We start from the raw sequence: 22048 nt of genomic DNA on the forward strand, positions 1-22048 counted from the left end.
ACCTGCCCATGGCAGATCTGGCTTGGGGCAGACTTCCTGTTAGAGCGCCACAGCTCCCTGAAATGAGATTTATGCAAACTGGCTAAAAGCTGTGCTGATGTCACAGCGCAGATAGACCCAAGGGCTATCTCCCTTCTACAGACATTTGATAAAATCAGGAACTTCAAATACAACTTGGAAAGAAGTTCACCTCAGAACCTATTAGGGCAAACTATGAAAACTTGTTAGGGTTATTCTCCTATCCTGAGATCCACTACTGCAAAGGGACTTCACGGAGTCCAAGGATCTCACTTTTGTTCTTTTTTTTTTTTTCTTTTTTCTCTTCATTGTTTTTGTTTGTTTCATGTGATTTTTCAAGTCAGTTATTCTGGATGTTTGAAAACTGAATTAAGAAAAATTCACTCTGAAATTGGCTGAATGTTGCAAGCTTGCAAAATGGAAGGATTTCCCCTCATTCCCCCTGTGAGTATATGGGCTTTATTTCTAATGTGGATCATTGGGTTCAGTAGCAAAAGACAAAGTAAACCAGATTTTAATATTTAAGAATGTCCTCTTTTGGCTTACATTTGTAATGCTGGGAAAATGGGTTCAGGTCAATATATAAAGCTTGGGACAACATTACAATGAAAGGGAAATTAACGTTTCCTCCCTACGCTTGTATCAGATCTTGATCTCCATTTGCTTTCACAGATTAAATGTATGCTAGTTTTGTATGATATGCATATGCCAAGACAGTACAAGTACCAGCTTTGTGATATTAGGCCGACTCTTGCTTTGAGTTGTAATTTTTCGTAATCTGGAGACTTATATAGTTTATGTGTTTAACTTTCTACCAGAGTTGCTGAACACTGATTTTAAGTACTGTAGGTTTTTGGACTCTGTGCTCTTTGTAATGATGGTGTTTTAGTCTCTACCTTCACCTTCTTTTGAATCTGAATTTTCTTGAATTCACTTGTTGTAAAAAAGTAACTGGTGAATGAGGAAAAAAACTCCACTGTGCTTAATTAGGCCTTCCAATATTTTGTTAGACACAAATTCTTCTGTATGGTAACACGACTAGCTCTATCGTTGTTTTTTTTTTTTTCCTTTTTTATTTTTATTTTTTAACTCTGAAGCATTGTTATGCTGCTGTAATGTATTCTGCCACAAGTCTGAAGATTAGTTTTATGAAAAATGTAATGGCACTAGCCTGTCATTGAGAAACAAACCTTCATGGGGCATTTCTAAGCAAAATGGGACGAAGAGGCCCTAACAAGATTTTATGAAGTTTGTATAACCCAAAGTGATATCAGATAAGGTGTTGCTTGCTTTTTTTTTTTTTTTTTTTTTTAATGTGGTAGCTAACTTACATACTTGCTATATGTGAAAAAAGACAATGCCCAACCAAGTGCGTTTAACAAAACGCACATCATGTTCGCTTTTTCTGTTGTCCCACCTAATGAAGGTTAAACCTTATTTCCTTATCATCAGATCTCCAGAAAGAAAAAATGGTTATTTGAATTTCTTTTCTGTCTGGAATCTATATTGATTGAAAAAAATACTTGCTTCTTAAATCTGGGAGATTGTTTATTCTAGCAATTAATCAGTGGTGACCTTAAAATTCACTATTTACCCCAAGTGTGAGAAGACTCTAAAAATCTTTTTTAATTTTTGTAAATATGTCAGCATAAGTATCCAAAAAGAAATTGAGAGCATGAAAAAAACAATGTACAGATTTCTCAGTATGTTACTTGGTAAGCCTAATAAAAATCCCCTTCAAAAGCACCCAAATCTTGTCCTCAGCTACCCCAGCAAGCAGCATCTCAGTTTTATTATTATTGTTGATTTTCTGTCTACTCATTCACTCAAAGCCAACTTTCCTGTACCCTTTTGTAAAGTACTGAATTGCAGTTCATACACTGAATAATCTGGGGGGTTGGACTCCACAATCTCTTGAGGTCCTTTCCAACTCCTGCAATTCTGTGATTCTGTGAGTAAAATTCTAACATAGTCTCGCTCATATTCTAATCTGTGTTGCAATTAGTATTCTGGATGAAGTCAGGTGAATGAAACAACAGGCAGTAAAAATACAATCACATCTTAAAGGAACACTTGGTGGAGTGCTTTGTTTCTTATTTTTGTGGTTAATGCATTAAAAAGTGAATATTTTTGTGTTTCGTACTTTCAGAATTGTTTCAAGTGCACTTTGAGCAGGGTGAGTTACAGCCCAAGCATGGCATCACTATAAATGTCTGTGCCTCTTGGGACTTTTTCTGAGAAGAGACATTACCCTGTTTCTACACGCGTTCCTGTGAAGCAACATTTTCCTCCTCTGCCCCTCCCCTTTCAGTTGAGGGTGGGTCAATAACTGCCTTCCTCTCAACTCTCCTAGGAAACTCGTAACCCTCCTTTGGAAAACACTACTCAAATGGTTTAGGAGTAGACATCTTTCTCTAAAGACTACGAATATATGTATGGCATAGTTCTGCAAAGTGGACCCTAGCCTTCCAAGTGGGCCCTATTTATATTTGAATCCCTAGGTAGTCGCCTGTAGAAATCACAGTTCTGAATGGAGGTTTGAGAGCAAAAAAAGCCTCTCCAAAGCTTGCTATTCCACAAAACTGCTTCACCCCAGTGGTCTGGTAAGGCTGGTCCAGTGAGTGATCGTCTTAGCATTTTTACTCATCTTTTCTAAAATAGTTATACTGTAATTTTTTTTTTCAAGGAAATATGGTTAACCTTGGCCTTAAAACTTGTCTCAGCAGCACATTGTTGGAAACTATGTAGAGTATTTCTGTATCACATGTCAGTGAATAGTTATGTTGTAATAACAATGAAAGCATTTAGTGAATTTATTATCACCTGAAATCACCTGACAAGGACAATTTTTGTATTGTTATTCAGTTGAGTCTCCTGTATCACACTTAACCAAAGCCAACCAAACTTTCTCCAATAAGTTTTGTGGCTTTTCCCTTGAGTTTCCAGAGCAAAGAAGGAAGATGAAAGCAACTCCCCATTTACCAAAGTCTGTGACAGATAAAATACTGTTTACTGACCTCTTTCTTTAGGTTGGATTATGGTTTTAGATAACATACTGCACTTCAGGATATGCAGGAAAGGAGATATCAACTTCAGGCCACAGCTATGAGTTGCTAACAAATCTTTCAGTCACTGTTTTACAGGAAAACAATTGATAGAACAAATGGCCATTGAAATCAGTTAAAAATTTAATTGTAAAATAAATCATTCTTCTCTTTTTGTCTCGTGAAACAAAATAGTTCAGTGTCATAGAAGTGCTATTAGTAAGTAAGATGGTGAAATGTGTGTGTGGGTGGGGAGGTTCCAGAGAAGGACAAAGTGGGTAATGATTAGTGCAAGAGGCAGCATGGGGTGAAACCTCTTCTTTCAAACTGGAGACAAATAAGCTTTAAATAAAACCTAAAAGAAGAAAACTCAAAGAGAAATTAAAAACAGGTTAATGGATATATTTTATCCATTGAATAGAGAAAAAAAATATATAAAATAATATATAATATATAAATACTTCCATATTAATTTCTGTACTCTTGAAGATCAGACACCAAGATGGAAAATGGTGCCATTTCAGGACCTTTGTGGTGATGGATTGGTCCAGGTTATATAAATAGAGAAGGACAGACATATACATATTCTATCCAATGGACTGCTAAGCAGAAAAAAATCAAGAAAGAAAATTCCTACAATTCATACTAAAGAGACTAAGTCCCAGACTTTCAACGCAGAGTATGTAAACACAGTGATCAGTGTAAAAGCAGACTGTTTTGAAGATGCTGAGTATCTGCATCTCTGCACTCGATGACAACTGTAAATATTAGGGAAATCATTTTTTTTTAAGAGCCTATTTAACACACCTTCCTTTAGCTCTGGTCATTGTATACATCTGAACTTGTAAAACAAGCTTTTGATCAGTAGGAATTCATTCTCAGCTTTCAGTCTGTGAGAGACCATTGGCTGATATATTAGACTGAAATACGAGAGTTTGGAAAATCTTAGGAAAGAAGAGACAGCTAAGGAAGAATGCAACTAGGCAAGTCAATTATTCTTTTCCATGTCTAAAATTTTTGTCATTTATCTTCTTTTGGACTGCTGTTTGGCCTGTAAAAGCATGACTGATAAAGTTCTTGTTGTAGCAGTAGAAATTTTATACATAGCAAATAAAGCTTAATTGACTATGCACTGATTTCTTTGGAAATTTGTTTCATATTGGAGTTACAACTTTTGATGCATTTTTATATGGGAAATATGCATAATTTCAGACAGTTTCGCATATTTTAATTGAAAGGAAACAAGTACTTTTTTTTCCCACATAATATACTGTTCTATGATTTTTTTAACTTCCATTTCTTCCAAGGAGAATGATACTCATTTTCCATTTGGATGTTGAAGTCTCTCTGTGTTTTCCTCTGAATTACGACAAATGACCATTTCTGAGTATGAAGGCTGATAGCCCATAAAGGCAGAAACTTCATAGTGGCATTCTTCAGGCTACACAATTTTAACAGAAAGCATATATTTATGAATATGGAGTAGTAGGGTGAATTAATTTACACAGATAAGGAAGACAAGAAATTCCATTCAGAATGTCATCCTCCTGTCTGGTCTGTAAAGAAAGCAAAGCAAAGCATCATTGCTTTTCCCTTGAAGAGAGCAGAGATCACCACAGGTGTAAGACAGGATGACTGAATGCATATAATCAGTCATGGTTAGAGAGAACACAAAGAAAATATGCATAGTAAAAACAGAAGCATTGGAGAGAAGTCATGTGTGCTGCCTGTCTCCTTTGATTGCCCCTCTGAAAACCAAAAGTGGGTTACCCTTTTCATTGAATCTCTGGTAGATAAAGGGAAATTTTATTGGAATCACATTGATTTGGAGAGGGAGACTGGACCTATTACTTCTAGAGACTAGAAATAAGAGGAGTCTCTTCAGTGGTATTCCTGCTGTGGTACTAGTAAATGATAATTTACTCCCTTCCTTTAGTATTTCTGTCTTCCTTACTGTCTATTTCCAATGTATTTCCTTACATTGTCTGTTGTAGGTTATAATTTTCTCAAGATTTCCTCAGAACAGCTATTTACCATCATAGATTTTTTGGGGGAGCTGACAGATAGGCAATGGATTCACTCCTGAGGCTTTGAGTATTCCATGGGTCTGATGACCAGGCAATGTATATATTCTGGAAGCCATGATGTTTTAAGCAGTTTTACTGCCAGATTCTAATACAATAAACTGATAAAACATGCAGCTGCCATTAAGGATATATGAAGGTCCAAGGTACTTTCTAAAATCATTTTCTAACCTTTTGTGTTCTAACATCTTAATCTTCTGGGAATAGTCCATCTTTTTCTTGATCTGCTTTCTTCAGTATTATCATAAAAATTAAATTATTAGGAGAACGGACAAATTTTTAGTACCAAATTTCCAACAGAATGAACTGACAAATAGAAGAATTAAGGACAAGAGTTAATGAGCAATGGCAAGTCTGATCTAGTTTTCTCCAGAAAGAAATCCTTTCTTTTTGTCAGCTGCTTATCTACAACCTTCATTTGGATCTCAATGGCAACTAATGCCATAGGGTTTTTGTTCATGAGCAATCTAAAGGAGTAAGAAGAAGCCTCACCTGCATTTCTAGCATGCTGTCCCCATAGCCTTAGCTTGCAAAAGACTGGTGAATATATGAGCATATAAACATATGCACATGTATTTTTATCAGTTAGAGTATTATTTTAAGTTTGTCCTTTTCTTTAAAGTTTGTTATGCTAAAGGGATTAACAGAAGAAAAATGGTTCTATTAGTACCTCTCAGAAATAATCTCAGAGCAAATAGCAAGAAGGTTTTTCATTTCTACATTGCTGTTGACATCATAGGACTTTTTTCAGAGTGGAAGAAATCATTGTCATGAACTTAACTGGTCACTGCCTTGCTAAAATTTTTTTTCCTGCCCTCCATTGCCATCATTACACCCCTGCAAATTGTTACAATTTAGTAAGACCAGCTTAAAAACACCCAGAATAACATGCTTAGGCAAGGCAAGTTTCTTCTTTCTCTTCAGAAGGAAGAAGAAAAAGCATCTGTTACTATGAAAGAGAATGTTTCTCTGCTGTGCTGGTGTGGTGGTATCTTGGCTTGGGCCTCCTGTCCAAGGTAGCTGGGCAGAAGGTCCAAGGATGGGATATAAAGAACTTGTACAATACCACGTATCAGATTATATTATACAGACAGGAGAAAACTCTCACCACATCTAAGGATATGGATTTCTCTCTTTTCTTCCATTTATTTTTTTCTTGCAGAACATTATTTGGTCTCAAGCATTTTACTTCTGCTGCTTTAATAAGAACTTGAAGCCTCCCGCTTCTTTCTCCAGGCAATATAAAATGTGTTGGCATCTTCTCTTCACTAACAGATATGAATAATTTATAATTTTGAAGAAATTTGTCTAAGCTTACAGTTCTAAAAATTCTTCTTCGCTTTACAGCCCTCTGAAGATATGGTGTCTTATGAGTCAGACCTCTACCGACAGCCCCATGACTATTACCAATATCTCAACAGTGATGGAGACAGTCATGGTGGTAAGTTAAAAAATATCTCCTTGGAACATAAAGTCTCATGGTATACCACTGGAAAAAGATTTTAGGACATTCAGGAAAAGAACAAACTGCTGCAATCTGCAATGTTACAGGCAGATAATTTTAACTCAGAAATCAACAATAGGCTATTCTGCTTAATCTCTTCTGCTTAACGGTACTGTTCCAACCCAGCAATTGCAACACTGATTTCTCTGAAAGAGAATTTAAAAAGCACTAAATGATGCAAGGTGCTTCCAGGACATTCATTGCATTGCCAGGAAAGTGGGACCTCATGACCTCCATTCTTTATTATCTTCAGGGCATTTTTATTTTCCTCTGCAGAGGAAACCACTCTGCTTGTTTCAGAAGTCAGAGGACATGAATTTGCATTACTATACTACTCTTCTTGTACTCCCATCTCCAGTTCCTTTCTGAACTAGGTCTTCAATACTCTGTGCCTTCATTCTAATTCTGTTTCTCCAGCATTTGGCTTTGTCCAGCTCCATATATTTCTCTTTCTTTGGATCTCTTTTCACATGCCACCACACCTAGCTTCAACTTTCACTCTTCCTCCAGTAGACCCAAGTACTTCCTCTCTCTAAATCTACGTAGAACTTCCTTGTTGCTGTTTGTACATAAACCTAGCTAAAAGTAAAATAAATTGTCGTTATTATTATGAACACAGTTTCAAAGCTTTGGTATCTTCTGTATTTTCAAATCTTGTGGGGACTGGACTGTAAATCAATGCAGAGGGGAGAGTCCTGCTTTGTGACTTTTGTCTACTGTGCAATACAATGGTCTGACAACACCACCCTGGAAATATCAGGGTCAATATTGACTCAAGAAGGAAAAGCACCGTTTTTCTGTATCACTTGTGACAGTCCCTTCAGAACCTGGAATTTCCCTAAGAGACTCCTATTGATATAGCAACTAGACCCATCACTACATAATTTAAGGCATCTGACAATTTCACAGCATAGCACTGTTTTATCTGTGGTGACAGAAATTACCTGAAGGAATAGCAAGTTACAGAATAGGGCATTGAACTGAAAAAGATTCCTACCTAAATTTGTTCTCTATATTGTATTCAGGAAAGACAAACAAGACAAACGATATTCTATAGGCCTAGAGACAAAGAATTACTTCATTTTTTTATAAGTTATCTCGTGGCCTCTGTGAAATAACGTTCATCAAACCTAGGAAATTCCACGTGGAAATTCAGGGTTTTTACAGTACAAACCGAGACTATTTACACATCCATAAAATGAGGATAACATTTATTATCTCAAAAGGTAATTGTGATAATTAAACAATAAATATAAAATATGCCATGTAGGAAAAAGCACTGGGAAAGGACATTTCTGGCATTAAATATAGGTTAGATCAAGCAGCAACACCTCTTTATCTTTCATAGTCTTATCATCCCACCTGTTTTACTGCCCAACTTTTCTGCTGGAAGGCTGCTCCTAAGCTACACTGTTCAGATCATTAACATGATTTTACTTGTCATAATGAATACTAAAAAAACACAAAGTCACCTTTGTGGGTTATGGCCTAAGTAGTACCCATACTTTTCGAAAAGACTCCAAAAAAACAACACCATTTAAGAATTTAACTCCTGCAGTAAGTGGCTATCAAAGAGGCAACTTTATCCCAGCCTGAACATTTCATTCCAATTTTTATTTATGACAGCACTTCCAACGTAGTTGGTTATGTCCAAATACCAAACATGTCAGATGCTCTCCCGAATTAGTCACCATCTAAGAGAGCAATGAACAACAATGTGTACAGAGGGAGTGAAATACACAAAGTGAAAAGCCAAGTAGTGGATCTTGAGAAAAGCCATGTGCAAGTGCAGGGACGTTACCAACTACAAAATATTCAGGACAATGTGGATAAAAGTGCAATGGCTGACTAATTATGGGGAAGATGAACAAATAAGGTGCTGCAGTGATAATGGTGAAGTAAAACAGGTGAGAACGTGATTAGATTGGAAAAAATAAGAAGTAGGACAGAATTGTGGAAGAGGAGTTCAGCTTTGGGTACAGTGAGATCACTGAGAATATATACAACACAGTTTTTATAGAACCATAGAATGGCCTGGGTTGAAAAGGACCTCAAAGATCATCCAGTTTCAACTCCCCTGCCATAGGCAGAGTCACAAACCACTAGACCAGGCTGCTCAGAGCCACATCCAGTCTGACATTGAATGCCTCCAGAGATGGGGCATCAACAACCTCTCTGGGAAACCTGTTCCAGTTTTGAAGGTCTAGTGCCAGATACAACACATAGATACAACAAGGCAGAATAATTATCCTGACTGTGCTGGTGTAGGACTGCTAACAAAATAGAAACTAATTAGAAAGTGTTGCTCAAGCATCAGACTACCTCTCTCTCACTGGTAACAAATTATTTTTGTGAAGGAGATATGGCAGTGGGTTAAACTGTAAATCTGTGCTACATGCATTGCTGACACTTTTCTGGAAGATAATGCTAAAGACAACCCTTACTCCATGTTTACTTGAGTAGGTGGCGAAGTGCACACAGCACAGCAGTGCATCACTAACATAGTATGTAAGGCAACGCTCAATCTAACATGCAAAAACACACCATAGAAAATCCGTATGTTGGATCATAACATGCATTGTATGAATTTATTTTGCATACTATAGTTTAATTATTTTGTAAATACTGTAAGCACATACCTTCATAAAGGACAGAAACTACTTTGATCATGTATTCAGCAATCACTCTGTCCTGAGACTGTACAGTAGTGAGTCTGTAAATGTCATATAGCATATTTTGTAACACTAATGCAATCTTAGTAATTGCAGATTTGTCTTTAATTTATTACTTAACAGCTTTGGTTTAATAAAAATCACCTTTTGTTTGAAGCTGAATGTTGACCATTGTTCATTTTGTTGATAGCCTCAATGGAACTTACCAGTTTTTGTGGGCTGGAATTTTATTTTCTTCCCACCTCCTGGAGCAATGTGATCATATAAGAAACTCTAATGTGATTTTGTTAGGATTTTAGCCAATGTAGAAGTGGAGGAAAGTACAAACACGAACTTTAGCCATAAATACTATAAGGAAAATAGAAAGAACTCCAAACTTCATTTAAAAATCCCCTCACATTTTTAAAGACATTTTCACAACTTCCTGGGTCTGACTTAGGGATTTTCAAACATTTAACATAAAAATAACGAACTTTGTCAGATTTAAAGTGAGAGTTTATGTGATTCTGTTGTTATTAGAGGTAATATTGCTGCACTGCTCAGGAGTGTGGCATTTCACTCAACATAGAGCAGTCCTGTAGGGAATCAAGACATTTTGTAGTGTCCTTCAACATTTCTCTCATTTCTTTTATGGGTTTTTTCTTGGTTTGGTTTTTCAGACAAGTGAAACACAATGGGAACATCTAAGCTGTACAGTGTGGTAGTGTGTAAGAAATCCTCTGCCACATTCAGTATCTGTGCAGGACAGGACAGAACCACTCAGCCACTAGCTCAGACTCATAAGCACAGCCATGTCAGGAGTCATCGTCTTAGATGAGGCAAAGTGCTATGCTGACAGAGCTGTTGCATTTCCTCTTCAAGAGCTGGGTCAGGAATTTCTTGCACAGTTTTGCACTACATGATGAAAATTTATCTTGTTACTCTATAATAAACACTTTTCCTAAGCCTATTTCATATTTTAGCTTCTGGATCTGATGTTATTTGTCTGTTAAAACAGGAGCAAAGCAATCTACATTGGGCAAAGGATGACCAAGAAACTACAATTATCTTTCTAATTTTTAGATTAAGAATCTATCTCCACACCAAATAGTAGCACAATGTTTTTAGGTCCACTATTGCTTCCCAACAGTCTAACATCCCTTGTGCCATTGGAGGGAGTTTAGAGCTCGTGATTGTCCTTCCTCTAACCTTTCACTACATACAACACCAAAACAAACACCATCTCCATGTCTCTATAAGAGAGAATTTTTTTCACATCCTCTTTCACTTCACAAGAAATTTCTCACAATGACTCCATTGTGTAGCTATTGCTTGGCTTTTAATTACATTTTCCTTGACCAAAATAATAGACACTTTCCATTTCTAGAATCTTTTTCTCCTTTATTTTTTCTTCTCCCCACTTTAATTTTTTTTTGTTGAAAATAATTACTATGCATTGTTAAAATAACAGTAACAAGAATATGGAAGGAAATAACTCTAATACCTGCAGATGCAGATACTTACATTTTTATATATTTTTAAATTCTTTGTTAATGTGCAATAGCTCAGCCAAGAAGGTTAACTGCGGATGAGTCTGAACAGAGAATTTGGAATTTCATTTTCAGTGCAACTAAAACAGTATCTTTTTCCTAATTATCACTGTGAAACTATGAATAACTTAGAAAGATACAGAGATTTTTCTCCTGTCACAATTTTAGTATGCTGAAGTAATTTCTGACATAGATTTATTTTGTAACATTTTAGTATTATGTGGTCACTGATAAGTTCTCATAATAGTATTTTTTACAGCAGCACATAATTCAATAAAAAAAGGAATTCAACAATGAGCAATTAACATGAACATGCATAAATAATGTTCTACTGATCTTTTTTTTTTTTTTTTTTTTGGCCAAGAAAGAGTGTAGAACAGTTCTGGAGACAGCAGGAACCTTGTTTTAAGCTTATTATAAGCTTCATCAGATTAAGAAGTATCTGGAAGTACAAAAACTTCATTGCTGATAAAAATGTTTAAGAAGAATCAGAAGTGTACTACCTGGAGTATGCACAAGTAAAAATTCATGGCGTGTTAGAAATATACTGTCTTGACTCTACTACCATAGCTACCACAAGTAAGACAGCTGAAGATGTACTATTGACATCCTGATAGTTTTGTCTAGGCTTTGTCATCCTTAAGATCATTAACTGAACTCTTCTGCTGCAGTAGATATTCAAATATAAAGGATCTTTGAGAAGATACACTGACATTTGACAGAAGAGCTTCTGCACAAGGAGCAGAGTGAAATCACTCTAAGGAACAAGAGCATAGATTAACCATGCAATATATTCACAACAATTTATCGTATGGGTTGCCAGTGATAGGTGGGTCTCCATGGTTGGCTCTAAGTAAAGAACTCTTCAGTAAATAAACCAAGTAAAAGCATGAGTTAGTATGGCTCAGACTTCCAAATAAACAAGTAAGTTTCAGACTGAAAGTGTCCAAACCCTCCTACAGGGACAGACAGATGACCTATGCAGTCATACTCACATGCTTTGCCATTCCCTGAACAGATTTGAATGTAACAAGTACCTGGGTATGTTACATCCATAAAATCCCTTCTATAAGAGAAAATAAAATTTGTCTCTAACACTAAGCTAGGAAGAGTTGCTATTTTATAATTATGCATTAAAACTTTGGGCTAAAAAATCATATTTAGCCTGTGGAAAGCACTATACTATACAACAAAGCAAAGAAATTACAAAGTAATACAGCAGCTCCCCAAGTACTTTTATGAACAGATTTCCATCCCTTAAACATGAAGTTTGGTTTGTCCATGGTTCATCCGTAATTCAGAAAAGTAGGAAGGACAAAGAAAGCAAACACTAGCATAGTAAATGGTCTGCTAGAGCCTCCATATACAGTCCTAAACTATATAGGCAGCTACAAGCTACAACTTACTAAGTACAATTATGTTTGTAATAAACATATCACTGGGCTCCCTCTAAAGGAAGCCACATTCAAAGTCACTGTCCCCATTTTCAAATCCCCAGTGAGGCTAGACTTAATTGCTTGAAACATAAATGGGGAAGGATGAGGAGTTAGAAGCTGAGAAAAAGAACAAAATTGATATTGAGAAAACAATATTCACAGCACGTAACATAACATCATACACAATAACACCATATTGCAGAATGAGGCAATTGCTCTTCTCTTTATTACTTCAGTACAAATACACTTGGAACAGCATATTTAGTTCTGCCTGTCACATTCAGAACATTGCCAAGAGCTGGGAGAGAGTTCAGAGAAATGCACAAGTATAATTAGGGAGCTGAATATACTGGTTTATACTGAAAGACTGAGCACTAAATACATGCAGCTGGGCAAAGTGATTATTAGGAGTTGACTGTAAGAGTACATATTAACAACTTGAAAGCACGTGAAGGCTAGGGAAGAAATTATTTATAATAATACAAAAGAAGAAAACGTGGAATAGTAAGAGATAAACTGTAAGAGTTACATGAAATTATAAAGAAATTCTGGTGTTGCATAGAGCAATGTATGAAAAGTTACAGTCTGGAAGCCTAGATCCAAGCTTAGTGAGAGCAGAAGACAGGATGTTGACTGATTTTAAACGAGTACACATAAATACGTACATAATTATGACTGTAGCTACTGCATGTAAGAGAGAAATATAGCTCACAATGACACAAATTTCCTCTGGCAGCTTTTAAATTTGGAGCAGCAAAAATGAAATTATGAAAATTTTGGAAAGCTTATATTGAACAGCGACCTAAAACTGAGAATTGTATGGAAATTAATCTGATTTCAAAAGTAAATAGATTAAGAAACAGATTACAGAAATGTGTTGCAAAGTCCAGTGCCTCGTGTGTAGCACTCCTGCAATTTTTTGCTAGTTGATGAAAATAAAGAAATTTCATCTGTTCGTTTACATGATATGATGAAAACAGTAACTACAGTCTGACAATATGTAAATTGGTATACTTTTTGAGAATGGAAATGTAGGATTGTTACGGTCACCTAAGAAAGGTGCCAGCATTAATATCTTTTGCATCTTGTGCTACATTCTCATTGAAACCCATTGCTCTTTCTAACATTACTTTCCTACATAAAGAGGCATCATTACTGCTTTCCAGCCATACACGTTTTGGAGATCAGGAAAAGAAACTTTACAGAAATCTATAGAAATTGTCACCAAGGAAAGACAGGTCTACAGGGATGGCATGGAGTAGGCAGAAAAGAGAGCGGCAGGAGTAGAAACCAGTGAAAGACACGTAAATGCCATGTTTCTTACTTTTGTAATAACAGACAAACTGTTATTTTCTTTAGATCATTACTGGGAATATCATCCACACCACGTGCACAGTGAGTTTGAGACCTTTGGTGATAACCACTTTACAGAACTGCAGAGCGTACAGCCTCCCCAACTGCAGCAGCTCTACAGGCACATGGAGATCGAACAAATGCACGTCTTGGATTCTGCAATCCCAACCACACATATTGGACTCAACCATCAGGTACGGTCACCAACCCTTATGCAAAATTATGGTGATGGTTAATGACGAGGAACAAATTGCATCAGGGAATGCATAATTTCATGCCAAAGAGATTCCTTATGAATTATATGAGCTCTTACTGCAAAAGCACTTGATATAAAACTCCTCATTCTCAGGACAAATGTGGTTTAAACATTCTTTTTATCTGGATGATGTGAAACCATGTTCCTCAAAATGTGCATAAAAAGATTACTACGCTTTGTGGAGGTTTCTGAAATTAAGATTTTTATTTTTTTTTAAATCTGGAATGAAAATAAACTGCTTTTGAAATTCTACAGAGGAACTGGGCCTGAAAAGCTGTGCGCTGTAATAGCAAAATTGTCCTTGGCTCCTGGGCAGAATTCTGAACTCCAAAGTGTCAGGAATGTTTTAAAGAATTCCAAGCGACCCTGGCAAATTTATATGACCTGCTGCAAGAAATCCTAGTAAAGACAAGTCATTGGTGATGTTATACTGTGACCAACCTACTTGTGTTTTCACAGTATCATAGAATCATAGAGTAGCTTGGGTTGGAAGGGACTTCAAGGATGAAGTTCCAACCCCCCACCACAGGAGGGTTGCCTGCTGCTAAATCAGATACAAGATAAGATTGCCCAGGGCCCCATCCGACCTGGCCATAAACAGCTCCAGGGATGGGGTATCCATAACCTCCCTGGGCAATCTGTTCCAGCACCTCAATGCTCTTTCAGTTAAAAACTTCCCTGATATCTAGTCTAAATCTCCCTTCCTTTAGCTTAAAACACTTTCCCCTTATCCTATCACTATCTACCCATGTAAAAAGTTGATTTCTCTCGTTTATAAATTCCCTTTAAATATTGGAAGGCCGCAATGAGGTCTCCCTGCAGCCTTCTCTTTTCCAGGCTGAACAACCCCAGTTCCTTCAGCCTGTCTTCACAGGAGAGATGCTTCAGCCCTTGGATCTTCATGGCCCTCCTCTGGACCCTCTCCAAAAGCTCCACATCTTTCCTGCGCTGGGGGCCCCAGACTTGGACACAGTACTCAATCTGGGGCCTCATGTGGGCAGAGTAGGGGGGAACAATCACCTCCCTGGCCCTGCTGGCCACCCATCTTCTGATGGAACCCAGGATACCACTGGCCTTCCAGACTGCAAGCGCACACTGCTGTCTCATGTTAAGTTTTTCATCAGCAAGGGCCCCTAAGTACTTCTCAGCAGGGCTACTCTCAAAGAATTCTTCTCCCAGTTTGTTTTTATCTGAAAGTAGCTAAATCATGAGCCAAAACACACTTTCTTGCCTCTTGCAAAAAAAAAAAAAAAAAAAAAAAAAGTGCTCCAAAGTACAGCAGTCACCAAAGTGCCAGTGAATGCTCACTAAAGCTGAAATTATAACAAGTTCCATGGTACTGCAAAGATATTAGAGCAAAGTGGGTATGGAGACCACTTTTAACTCCTAATCCAACAAGAATATGCCCCATGTCATTATTGGAAGCAACCAGAAAGCTATGTTATCTTGTGCCAAGGAGTTTCCCAGGGCAGACAAACTACAGACAATGTGTTCAATACAAGACAGGCTAGGAATGAGACCACAGAAAGAGCTGTTTGCTGATTACCCTTCTGCATGTAACGGTGCCAATGCTGAGGTTTTGTGAGAGAAACTGGATGCACACAATTGTTATTTTAGGGGATTTTTTTTGTTCAAAGCAAACTGAAATTGTATGCAAATGCCATATTAATTAAAAACAAGTTAAAAATTGAGTAAGTTAACGTGATCAACAGGAAACTGACTTACTGAAAACCATCAAATTTCTTACCTATCACCGAGAAAAAAAAAAATCAGGAACTGAATATAAGATGTAGTTACAAATAATTAGGACAAATAATAGAACATCAGCCTATGGGAATCTTCAAGTCCTCTCAGTTGCTCAGTGCAACAGCTAGCATGTAACAACCGTTACATCCAACCAAAGGCAAAGAATAAAAATTGACCATGTTACAAGTGCCTTTGGAAACACCACCAAAAAACAAGAGAGAGTACTTCTGTTTAACCCACTTTCATTCTCCTCAGTTGTCATCTTTTGCCTCAGGAGCACTGTCAGAGAATTAATTTTGCTGCATTGTGTTCTCTCTCTCCCAAGGGAGAGAAGACACAATACCCATCACTACCCTCTTCTTCCTAACCAGCTGGGATTTTTTTTTTTTTTTTTTTTTTACCTTAGCCTATGTTTGCTCGTGCAAGTGGTGCTCAACATGCTCTGAAGTTCAGACTTTGGTGCATCTCAGCCACAGTTCTAGGCAACACTTTGCTATTCAAGGCATTTAAGGAAACAGAAGCAGGAAGGAAAATTTATTCCTCAGCTGAATTTTCCACTTAACTATCTGCACCCCTGGCTGTCCTGCAGAGTTACACTTTGCAAATAAAGGAAAAACATGCAGAGATACCTAGGCCTCTCTGATAGTAATGCCTCCTATTTATTTCCACAGAAATTACAATATTGCCATTTGACTGAACAAATTCTCAGCTACAAAAACGCTGTTTTTCAACATAGTCACCACCATTAACTATGCATTTTCACCAGCAATGAACAAGAGCCTGCATGCCGTGCTGTCAACGGTTTAAACATGACACGTGCTCATAAAAATCTGCATCAGCAGATGAACCCATTGTTTAACAGCTCCTATGACTGCATCATTGCTAGAAAAATATTGCCCGCGTAGTCCTTCACTGTTGCTGTCTCCAGTGCTGAAATACACCATCCACTGCCTCACTATGCTCACATCCACTGCTTGATCTGCATGAACATTCAGCAAGCATCAACGAGGGTCAGTTGGTGCCATTTTTTGCACATAGAGAAATTCAGTGACATGCCTTTGTGTCAGACGCACTTCCACATCAGACGCCATTTTGTCAGACTGCTTCTCTGCTGCCATCTGTTGTATAGCAACAAAAAAATAACAGAATATTGGCTGGAAGGTTCATCCTCTACTGCCATGCCACCAACACTCACCTCTGATGTTGTGGGCCAACATAAAAAAAATAGAAAGCATTACTTTCAGAGCAGACCTTGTATTTCTCTGATCTTCAGTTGATACAGTATTATTTTGTGAAATCAAATTCAAATCACAATTTTGGATAACAGTACCTTCAAGCAGATGGTCTCACCAAATAACAAATGTAGAAAAGAGTATTTATTCTGAAGGGAGAGTGAAAGAAATGGATGCAAAATAAGGAAAAAGTCTTTTATAGTGAGGGTGGGCAGGAACTAGAACAGGTTGCCTAGAGATGTGGTTGACACCCCATCCCTGGAGACTTTCAAGGTGAGGGTGGATCAAGCCCTGAGCAACCCGATTTAGCTGTGCATGTCCCCTGTTCATTGCAGGGGCGCTGGACTAGATGACCTTTAAAGGTCCCTGCCAACTCTTAGGATTCTATAATTCTATGATTCCGTGAAAACTGTGAAAAGCTTTAGAAGGAGGAAAACTACAACCAGATGCCACAGACTCTGAGAGGATGTCAGAACACGGAAAGCAGCTAGTTTTCTCTCTCCAGAATTCTATTAACAAGTCAGCTCTTTCAAACACAATAGCAGGTCCTCTGCAACTCTGTGTAGCATTCTTGGGACCTACACTGAGGCACTGCTGAACTGGGTGTAAGCAAAAGTACAGCAGATAGGAAAAGTTGAGACAGCATGGGGAAATTTTGTTTAGTGCTCAGGTTAGTCTCTGCATCTTCCTTTGCTTGTGAGATGCCATTCATCTTCCACAGCGTGTTCCCACTTCCCCATTCCAGCTCCAGCAGAATTTGCTCCCACTGCTCCCCAATACACTCTAGGTTTCCACAGCCTTTGTCTTCGCAGAGGCAGCAGGTTCTGCTTCCTCTGTTCTAAAACACCATTCCACCTTCTCATTCCCCTTCCCCCATGACATTGTTTCTTCTTTCCTCGCTACCCCGAGGCTGCAGCTTTTTTAACTGTAAAGAAGCTAAAGGTGACTCTGTGGTGAGGGCTAAAGTTTCACTCTTGGGGATCTGACAGGAAGCTTACACACACTCTTACCCAATCCTGGCCTTCCTGCCGTGTTCAGCTCCAACCAATCTGCCAACTCATTAACCGCCAGCTGCTCTGCCTTGAAACCAGCACTTTGCACACTCCTTATTGGGACATTTTAAACTGGTGCAAAACTCATCTGAAAAGCGCCACTTGGCCAAGCCTGACATCGGGTGGGTGGTATGACTCATGAAATGAACACCCACTCTGTGCCTCAGCACCTAAATTTGTAGAGAGGGAATCATGCTCAAAATTTTCTGTCTTGATGGAGGGAAGGAAGAGCAATTCAGAAGGAGCTCACCTTCCATGATTAGCAATCTGGCTCATTTCATGAGAACCACATTTTATTTCCTGCTAGATTTGAGGGATTTTTTTTAATTTTTTTTTTAATGTAGAAATTGGGCTCTTACTCCCCGCCCCTCAGACCAGTCTATTTCTTATTCTTCATCAGGGAGCTGCAATAACTATAGGCAACTGATCACGAGCTCTAACAAACCACACTGCAACTGAGAATTTGCAGAGCTGTGGTGTATTCCATACTGTTCCTGACAAGACTTCTATATAAGGGCAAGGGAATTCCCTAGCACAGAAGCCAGCTTGCTAGCTCTGCAGATGAGAAATTCCCATCAACAGAGAACTTTCAGATAGCCGCTTAGGAAAAGAGAACATGATCCAATATCATGTATCCCCAGTGGTAAAGCTATTTCTCTCCTCAAGGGGGAAATTCAGGACACGAAGCTGATAGACATGTGTAACCCTGGATCCAGAGATAAATGCAGTCCCACAGTCATTTAGTGTTCTCAGAAGCTACTAAACCTGAGAAAGGAATTGAACAACGGAGCCAAGGATGGTCAAAGAGACTATGCTGGGGCAAAACTGTTCAGCTTTGCCAAATCCAAAAGAGCAGTTACAAAAAGCAGAAAAAAAGTTGATCTCAAAAGTGGTTGTACATAGGGGACAGATAATAGGGATTAGAAACTCAACTATCTTGGTACATAATCACTATATAGCAGGAGTCTGGCTGTGTTTTGGAAGCTCTGAAGGTATTTTCAAAGCAATTATTGCCAATAGAGCTTTTTTATCCAGAAGGCTTGAGTTTAAATTTTCATTTTTTAAAAATATTCATACAATTATCAGTATATTAGGTAGAACACCAATTAGAGGAATCTATTGTCTTCAACCAGAAAAAAAAGAAAACAAAACACAAAAAGTTCTTAGCCTATTAGGAAACCTGTTACTATGTAGAACTTTTTCTGCCTTCTTAAGTAGGATTCTCCTATATAAGAAGTACAGCTCTCTCCATCATCAGCAAGAAGAAATGCGTGTAAACTAGAAAGAGAGGGTACTCAGGAGGTATGGGGAAAGGAGCACAATATCACTTGCATAGGATATAACATATGGAAAAGTTCTTTCACAATATAATTTATCCTTTTCTCTTGTAAATACTTTTAAGATGGATCTCTCCATGTGTGTTAAGTGTTGACTGTTAGGTGGAGGGGTTTTTTTTTAGCTGCATAGTATTTATTTTTAATGCCTCTAAGTCATTCACTGTTAACCTAAACAAACTCATATTCCTGTTGCTTTCTTTCCCCTTTCTCTGTAACTCTCTCTATGACATCCCAATTTTTCTCTTGATGCCCTCACTCTCTGTTGCTACCTGCTCCCCCTACTACTCTTTTCTCTCAAAGGTTTCCTATTTGCCTCGGATGTGCCTACAGTACTCCTCTCCACCACAGCCCAGTTCTGATGAGGAGGACATTGAGAGGCAGAGCCCACCACTGGAGGTATCAGATGGGGAGACTGATGGTGTGGACCCTGGGCCTGGAATCATGCATGGTGAAACAGGTCAGTGAAAAGAGGGACTTCATGGTGCTTCTTGCTGAGCAGCTGTTATGTCACTATGACAATAATGAATAAAAAAGTAGAACTACTCTATTAGTATTTTATCCCACTGCCAAACCTTCGCTTTCCCTGACTCCTTTGCACTCTCCTGTCTTCTGAATCTTTTGTCACCATAGTTATGTCTGTATCTCAAATATCTTTTTTTTTTTCCATGTACTCCTACCTCCTCCTTTTGTTTTGTGTACTCAGGCTTCTCTCCAGGTTTTGCCATTTCTACTCCAATTTCCTCTAACAGATGTGAAAAACAAGACAAGAAGATTAAGGAACTGATTTTTAAGAATGTTGAGCTCTGATGGCTCAGTACTTGTGTAGCCTGCCCAAATTCATTTCAGATTGGTTTCAAACTAGTAATTTTTCTCAATTATCTTCATAATATAACAAAGGTTAGATCTTTGGAATTTCTTATTCTCATGTTTTTCTTCTTGGCACACCAATCCACTTTATGTCTTCACGGTGCAACACTGTCTATTGTTATAAATACTAAAAATTGAGAAGTACATGACTGACAAATTCTCCTGTTCCATCAGACCCTACACAATAATACTAATGTTCCACTGCCTTTCTTCTCTCATGCAGGCAGCAAGAAAAAGATACGTCTGTATCAGTTCCTTCTGGACCTTCTTCGCAGTGGAGACATGAAGGACAGCATCTGGTGGGTAGATAAAGAAAAAGGTACTTTCCAGTTCTCCTCCAAACACAAAGAAGCATTGGCACATCGCTGGGGCATACAGAAAGGCAATCGCAAGAAAATGACCTACCAGAAGATGGCACGGGCTTTGAGAAACTACGGCAAGACAGGGGAAGTCAAGAAGGTCAAGAAGAAGCTGACCTACCAGTTTAGTGGAGAGGTGATGGGAAGGGGGGTCGCTGATAGGAAGCATTATCCTCACTGAGGCCACGGGACCCTAAGCAAGAAAAATATTAAGACCTCCTGGTTGAAAACCAGCAGAGGAGATGGACGCGTCTTTCTCTTTGCTTCCTGTGCCCCCTTCTCTGCCTCTAAAGGGCCTTTACCATCAGATGTTTCTGGTACGAATTCCCTTTTTCAGCATCTGAGAATCCTAAACATGACAGAATTCTTTGCTTCCATCCTACAAATTGGACAGAGTTGGGAAATATAAGCGATGTACAAATATATTATTGTCGTCAAAGATTTTTTTGATTGTATTGTAACTAAAGAATACAGCTGATGAAGTTTTGCCTTCAAGGGTGGTGCTGTGTCACTCACAGTGACACTGCATTAGCTTACAGCTTTCAAACTAGCATTAATACAGGCTCTGCCGCAGCTCTCAAAGCTAGAGAGAAGTTTGCAGATCTGAGAATGATACTGGTTCTTTTAAATAGTAATAACATGTACATATTTAATAAAATTTGATATAATTAAGTCCTAGTGTTTGCATAATAAATGATTACGTCACAAACAAATCTCATGTGCATTCAATCATGCAGATACAGCTCACATTTGGTACCTGAACATAAAGCACACCGGGCTACAGGGCTTTTTCCCTTTGCCCCTACTTTTACTTTAAAATATCATCAATGCTATCAAATTAAGTACCAAAGATAACAGGTGACATTCATTACTGTGAAAGAAGCTACAGTACTAAATTCAATTTTAGAATATATAGATTTTTTTTTACTTTTTATTTTTCCCTGTGCAAATGAAGCCCTGCCAATTGAATAACTTCTATTCACTTATACCAAGAATGGCATTTATAGCTCTATCTGGTTTAGAACATAAGAATTAACTATGTTCTACTGTGGTTTCAGTCATTTTCCTGCTCTTGTTCTTTCCTATTGCTTGCTTATCCACAGTGGTATCTTGACTTTGGCTTATGAACCTTTCTGGAAAATGAGTTGTCTTTAATCATGTTTTTGCAGATTTCTGCTTCAAGAGGTTTTTAAGCTTCTAATTGTGGAATTTAATCCCTATTGTAAAACAATAGTAACTAATAACAATTGCATTGTACAAATTACACTCAAAATGCAAAATAAAAGAGAATTCAACACCTGAGATACAATGGAAAATTTACCCTGTGCAACTGAAAATGCTTAAGAAAACCTATGCCAACCAACTCTGAGAAAAATCAGCACTTTAATATTATTCAACATATCTCAAGTGTGGTTAACCACTCAGAAATCAGGAAATGCCATAATGACTGAAATTAATGAAGCTTTTTTTTTTTTTTTTCCTTTTGGCCATTCCTACAAGTACGGTGTTACGATATACTTGTTAGACAGTTACAAACCAGTTTCAAATAAGCAAACAAA

At 37.9% G+C, this 22048-nt stretch overlaps 2 protein-coding genes across 5 annotated transcripts in view; one reads left to right on the forward strand and one right to left on the reverse strand.

Moving 5' to 3' along the window:
- Nucleotides 1-22048, reverse strand: part of SLC39A13 (solute carrier family 39 member 13) — a 144236-nt gene that overhangs the window by 51745 nt on the left and 70443 nt on the right. The window lies entirely within an intron of this gene.
- On the forward strand, nt 50-21801 carry SPI1 (Spi-1 proto-oncogene). Of its 4 annotated transcripts, NM_001389369.2 has the most exons (6): nt 140-462; nt 6494-6587; nt 13647-13834; nt 14734-15003; nt 19564-19720; nt 20354-21791. In NM_001389369.2, exons 1-6 carry the CDS (start codon nt 418-420, stop codon nt 20668-20670), a joined length of 1071 nt encoding a protein of 356 aa, NP_001376298.1. In that variant the 5' UTR covers nt 140-417; the 3' UTR covers nt 20671-21791.

Source organism: Gallus gallus, chromosome 5, assembly GCF_016699485.2.
Source record: "Gallus gallus isolate bGalGal1 chromosome 5, bGalGal1.mat.broiler.GRCg7b, whole genome shotgun sequence".
NCBI classification, from domain to species: Eukaryota; Metazoa; Chordata; class Aves; order Galliformes; family Phasianidae; genus Gallus; species Gallus gallus.

Excerpts from the sequence above, each read along its gene's own strand:
- SPI1 (NM_001389369.2), top strand. The coding sequence starts at position 418 with ATGTTGCAAGCTTGCAAAATGGAAGGATTTCCCCTCATTCCCCCT. Across the intron at positions 6,588-13,646 it reads TGATGGAGACAGTCATGGTG|ATCATTACTGGGAATATCAT; the intron begins GTAAGTTAAAAA and ends TATTTTCTTTAG. Across the intron at positions 19,721-20,353 it reads AATCATGCATGGTGAAACAG|GCAGCAAGAAAAAGATACGT; the intron begins GTCAGTGAAAAG and ends TCTCTCATGCAG.